Source organism: Ictalurus punctatus, chromosome 22 (genome assembly GCF_001660625.3).
Source record: "Ictalurus punctatus breed USDA103 chromosome 22, Coco_2.0, whole genome shotgun sequence".
NCBI lineage: Eukaryota > Metazoa > Chordata > Actinopteri > Siluriformes > Ictaluridae > Ictalurus > Ictalurus punctatus.
The window spans coordinates 16,486,297-16,491,154 of NC_030437.2; the positions used below are offsets into that span (position 1 = coordinate 16,486,297).

Sequence of the window (4,858 nt, forward strand, 5' to 3'; positions counted from 1 at the left end):
GAGAGATAGAGAAAGAGATAGAGAGAGTGAGATAGATAGATAGAGAGAGAGAGAGAGAGAGAGAGAGGGCGAGAGTGAGGGAGAGAGAGAGATAGAGAGAGAGTGAGATAGATAGAGATAGATAGATAGATAGATAGAGAGAGAGAGTGAGATAGATAGAGAGTGAGAGAGATAGATAGATAGATAGAGAGAGAGAGAGAGAGAGAGAGAGAGAGAGAGAGAGGGCGAGAGAGAGAGAGAGTGCGAGAGAGAGAGAGAGGGCGAGAGAGAGTAATTGGATTAAAGAACATTAGGATATCAGCTCACATGTCCTGATGTATTTCTTCAGAATCCACAAAAGGGAAAGGAAATGATTTTCTGGCGCTGAGAATGCCCACTGCATCATCACACTACAGTGACTGGGTCCTTTTTTGTTTGTGCGGTTTCACAGACACCTCTTCTACCAAAGCACTCTTAAATCCTTGAATCTGATTGGTCAGAAAATGATGCTTAATTTTCTATACCTGCAACTCATCACACCAAATCACAGGCTGAGAACATAACACTAGCTGCTTTAACATAACACTAACCCATACTAACTTGTCTCACAGACGTTCCACGATACTAAACATAACTATAAAGGGACAAAAAGTACAGCACATCCTTCTGTAATAAATAAGCATCGCTGTAGTACAAGGTTCTGTTGATCGTTGATTATTTCCTATAACAACACCCAAGCCCACAAAAATAATTGAATCTTTGCTTCAGGATATGAATACAGTTTAATCCTGGACCATATTTGGTCGTATTGTGTTTGTGATCAGCACAGAAATACAGAAATGACACTGCTATGGAGTATAGAAATATAAATGAAATGGAGCTCATGGTGCTTTCTCTTCCTCCACTCTCTCTGTAGGAGTGAGGAGGTGATCGCCGTGGCCAGTATGAACTACGACCCCATCGTGTCTCGGGTCGCGGAAGTCTTCGGTTCTGGAAAGACGGTTAAGAAGCGTGATGTGGAGTGAGTACATATTCCGTTTAAACCCTGCCACGTTGATGGGACCAGACCTGCCTCCTTCACGTTCATAACTACACACATTTACTATAAACATCACTGTACGCATGCACTCGAAGATGGTATGCTTTACAATATTACGAATATATTTTAAAAAATTAGCATAGAGTTTTTTTTTTAGCAAGAATTAGCATGACTCACAGAACGCCCTGGGAGATAAATGTGTACACTTGCTCTGTTCAAACCCCTTTATATGCTTAAACCAGACCTGTATGAGGACCCGCCAGCCTCCGAGAGGAATAACGTGTCGTACGATTTTTAAAGTCCCATCACAAGAGGGGAGTTTAAATGGTTGAGGCAGGGTTTTGCAGTCTGGTTTCAGCTGGAGGCGGGGCTAATTTACAGGCCAGAAAAAAAGAAAACCAGGCAGAAATGGATCGAGACAGATTCGTTGCATGGTACCATGTTATATACTTGAAATAAGTAATGTATGTTTACTACTAAGTAGTAAAAATCTTTGTAAAGCAGTAAAAGCTTGCCCTTTTATTGTAAAAAAAAACAAACTTTTTTGTCCTGTTATGTCTTATTTTCTGTTGTGCTTTCATGAAACGAAGGATGTTCACCCACTGCAAGTACGTACGCACACATCTGTGTCAATTATCCAACGATACACTTTCTGTATACCACAGCGCTGCTGAATTCTCCATTCTGATTGGTCGGTTACTCATGTCGATTCATTTTCACATCGAACAGCATCACAGGTTTATATTAACGCGCTCGGTTATGTTAACACGCTATCGTTTCTATAGTAACCGATCGTTCGCAGGGACGCGTCTGTACGGCGGACGCTCCACCTGATCGGAGTCTAACGATAATGAATGGGTTAAACACCTTTTTATTTTTTCTACAGATAATTGTCCGTACGGTTGATGTCTGTTAGGAGATGTTTATGTAGCAGGTATGAAAGGAGTCTCCGGTGTCAGTGCTCCAGTGTAACGATCAATAGATGGGAAAATCTTCAGGACAGATGACTTTCCCCCCTTTTTTTTTTTGTCTGATTAACTTCAAGATTTGGAAATAAAAGGGGTCAGTGACAGAATGGCCAGTTATAAAGTAAGCGATAACAGGAACGCACTTGTTTTCCATAACATTACATGCAACTACAATTTGCTGAAAAGTTCATTAAGAAGTCAAAAACGGCAATCATTGGCTAATCGTTGCGGTATAAAAGAGGAATAAAACTCTTTGGAGCATCCCGTTATGGGAAAATCATCAATTCCGCTGCGGTAAAAGTATCTTCACGTTGTGTCGGGCCTCGTTTCCCTTTAACATCATGTTTTATTCCTTCCTTACTCATTGTTTACTTTTCTTTGTTAAATCAAGTATACACAATCTCAAACACATGCTGATTGCGATTGTTGTTGTTGTCGTTTTTGTTGTGCAGGACGGGAGATATCTCATGGTTGATAGATAAAGGCTTGCAGTGAGAATCCACCAGTCTTTCATTCGGAGCTGTTTAATGTCAGTGCTGCTGATTTGGGACCCTGCATGCCTAGCGGGACGAGTAGCTGAAGAATCTCCTGCACATTTACGCGGCGTAAATGCCAAACCTGGGCTCACATGTGGCATGAAGCTGTTTCCTGAAACCCCAGGACTTTACACAGAGCTGTGAATACATCTACACTTAACACTAACCTTTAAATGAACCAGAGCTGCTTCGTAACGAGAGAACGGTTGGGTTTCGGGGACGCCGACGTGACGCCGAGCTCGGCCTTTTCCGCTTGCGCACGAAGCACCTACCTGTACGCAGTGTTTATAAAGGGGGCAGTGAAAGGGGAACACTTTTTTTTGTTTTGTTTCGTTTTGTACATGCAACATTGTAAATAATTGTCACGTGGAAATGCATTGTAACGTGTACGTGATGGTTTTGTTTCTACTAAACCTTGGTAAAGTTTGTATTAGCTACGGTGTTAAACGATCACATGCCCGGCTTTTGTACAGATCTGCAGCTTTTATGTTTGTAAGCCGACTTTGGTACGACGTTTGCTATGACGTCGCCTCGTTTCCGAGAAAAGAAAGAAGAAGAAGGAGAAAAAAGAACAACGCCTTTGAGAAATCACGCTGAATATTTAGAAATACAGGCTAATCAACCACGATCGTTAGCACACGTACGTCTTGCTTGAAGTCGGAGTAGGACCGAGGTCAGGTTTCAGGCTGTTTAGTGGGCATTTGAACGTCCCACGGGTCTTTAATGTAAGTGAGTCTGTTTTTTAAAATAAAATTAAGGAAGCCTGGTATCACAGCAGACTAGTAGAAATATCTAATAAAATCAAATCAGTAGCTTGAACGGCCCTCTCAGTGGAGAAAAGCATGTTCCCCTGGCATCAGGCCCTTAATGCTGACTAACAGCTCTTTAATATAAATGTACCTCTGGTAACTTTGGTTGCCTTGCTGGTTAATTGCACAAAAAAAGTAATATAAGTACATATTTAAAGCTATACCTCTATAATAATAATAATAATAATAATAATAATAATAATAATACTGCTAGCGATATAAAACTATAAGCTTGTATTTGCTGTTATCTTTTATTGATTTACGGATCGATTGATTAATTGACTGATGAATAATTCTATTTTTTAGATAGTATGCAATAATTCTGAATGCCGAACTGGTAGTTTTGACCTCCTAAAGCTCCTTTTTGTTACTAACTCAGGGATAGGAGGATCATATAAAAAAGGGGTTTGTGCTGTTGTAAACAAAAAAGAATAAATTTGTTGCTTTTAAATTCTTCGGGTTTCTTTCTTTCTTTCTTTCGCCTCCATGTTTCTGAAATGATCACTCCAGATTATCCATCCACGCCGCTGAACTGAATTCTCAATTATATATATATTTATATATATGCATGGCAGCACTGTTTAAACCAATTTTAGCATTGTTTTATAACTTACTTTATGTTTAATTTCTCTCTATTTTTTTTTGTGTTGCTACTGTTGAGTCTACAATGCTAAGCAGCCGCCACTAGGGGGCGCTGCAGCCCAGGCCTCCTAATGCATTGTACTAAAGATGAATTAGTCGATTATTTTTCTTATTAATAATACGAATAAGATGGAAACAGATGTACAACGTAATTTTTTTTTAAAAATGATGGTTTAAGAAAAAAAAAAGAATTATGTGGCTGAAAAAAAACCCTCTCAGTCATTTTATAGACACTCTCTCACACTCCTTCACTCAGCACCATGCTAGCATGCTAATACGTTCTCATTAAGCATTATGAGCCGGATTTTGCATTTTTATATGTTATGTAATAATAATAATAATAATAATAATAATAATAATAATAATAATAAAAACCCACCAAAAAAAAAACCCCATCTGGACATGTTTTAAAAATAATTCATGAATGAAAGGGTTAAAGTAATATTATACAGTTTACCAAAATACATTTGAAAAGTCCCTAGGAATTTGATCACACTGAGGTGGCAACCCTAACTGTCAGTGATGTATATTGCTTATTTCTACAACTAATCAAGAAACAATTTCAAACAGTCTCAAATTATTTATACCATATATAATTCTTGATATTCACAATGCATAAGACAAATCAGTGGTATCACTCATCTCCAGTCAAGAGAGAGACAAAAAAGACAGAAAGGCTAGGAAGAGATCTTAATGTTTATAGCTGATATAATGTGATGGCTTGTTTCACAGATGTTCCACTCCCTTAAATATAATTATAAAAATGACGCGTGGTTCGTAAACAAAGAAAAGTCTCGAATTTTTGGCAAGCTGCCATGGTGTGAGAGATATAATGCACTGCGGGATGTGTAGTAACACAAAACAATAACTGGACACTTTAGCATG

The 4,858-nt window shown here is 38.7% G+C and overlaps 1 protein-coding gene across 3 annotated transcripts in view; it reads left to right on the forward strand.

Moving 5' to 3' along the window:
• Nucleotides 1-3,782, forward strand: part of LOC108255716 (apoptosis inducing factor mitochondria associated 3) — a 33,691-nt gene extending 29,909 nt beyond the window's left edge. For all 3 annotated transcript variants that reach the window (XM_053674579.1, XM_053674580.1, XM_053674578.1), the window contains 2 exons: nucleotides 896-1,000; nucleotides 2,439-3,782. In XM_053674579.1, the coding sequence (XP_053530554.1) occupies nucleotides 896-1,000; nucleotides 2,439-2,481 (148 nt within the window). In that variant the 3' untranslated portion in view covers nucleotides 2,482-3,782. The remainder of the gene's footprint in view (nucleotides 1-895; nucleotides 1,001-2,438) is intronic.
• Nucleotides 3,783-4,858: the final 1,076 nt, after the last annotated feature.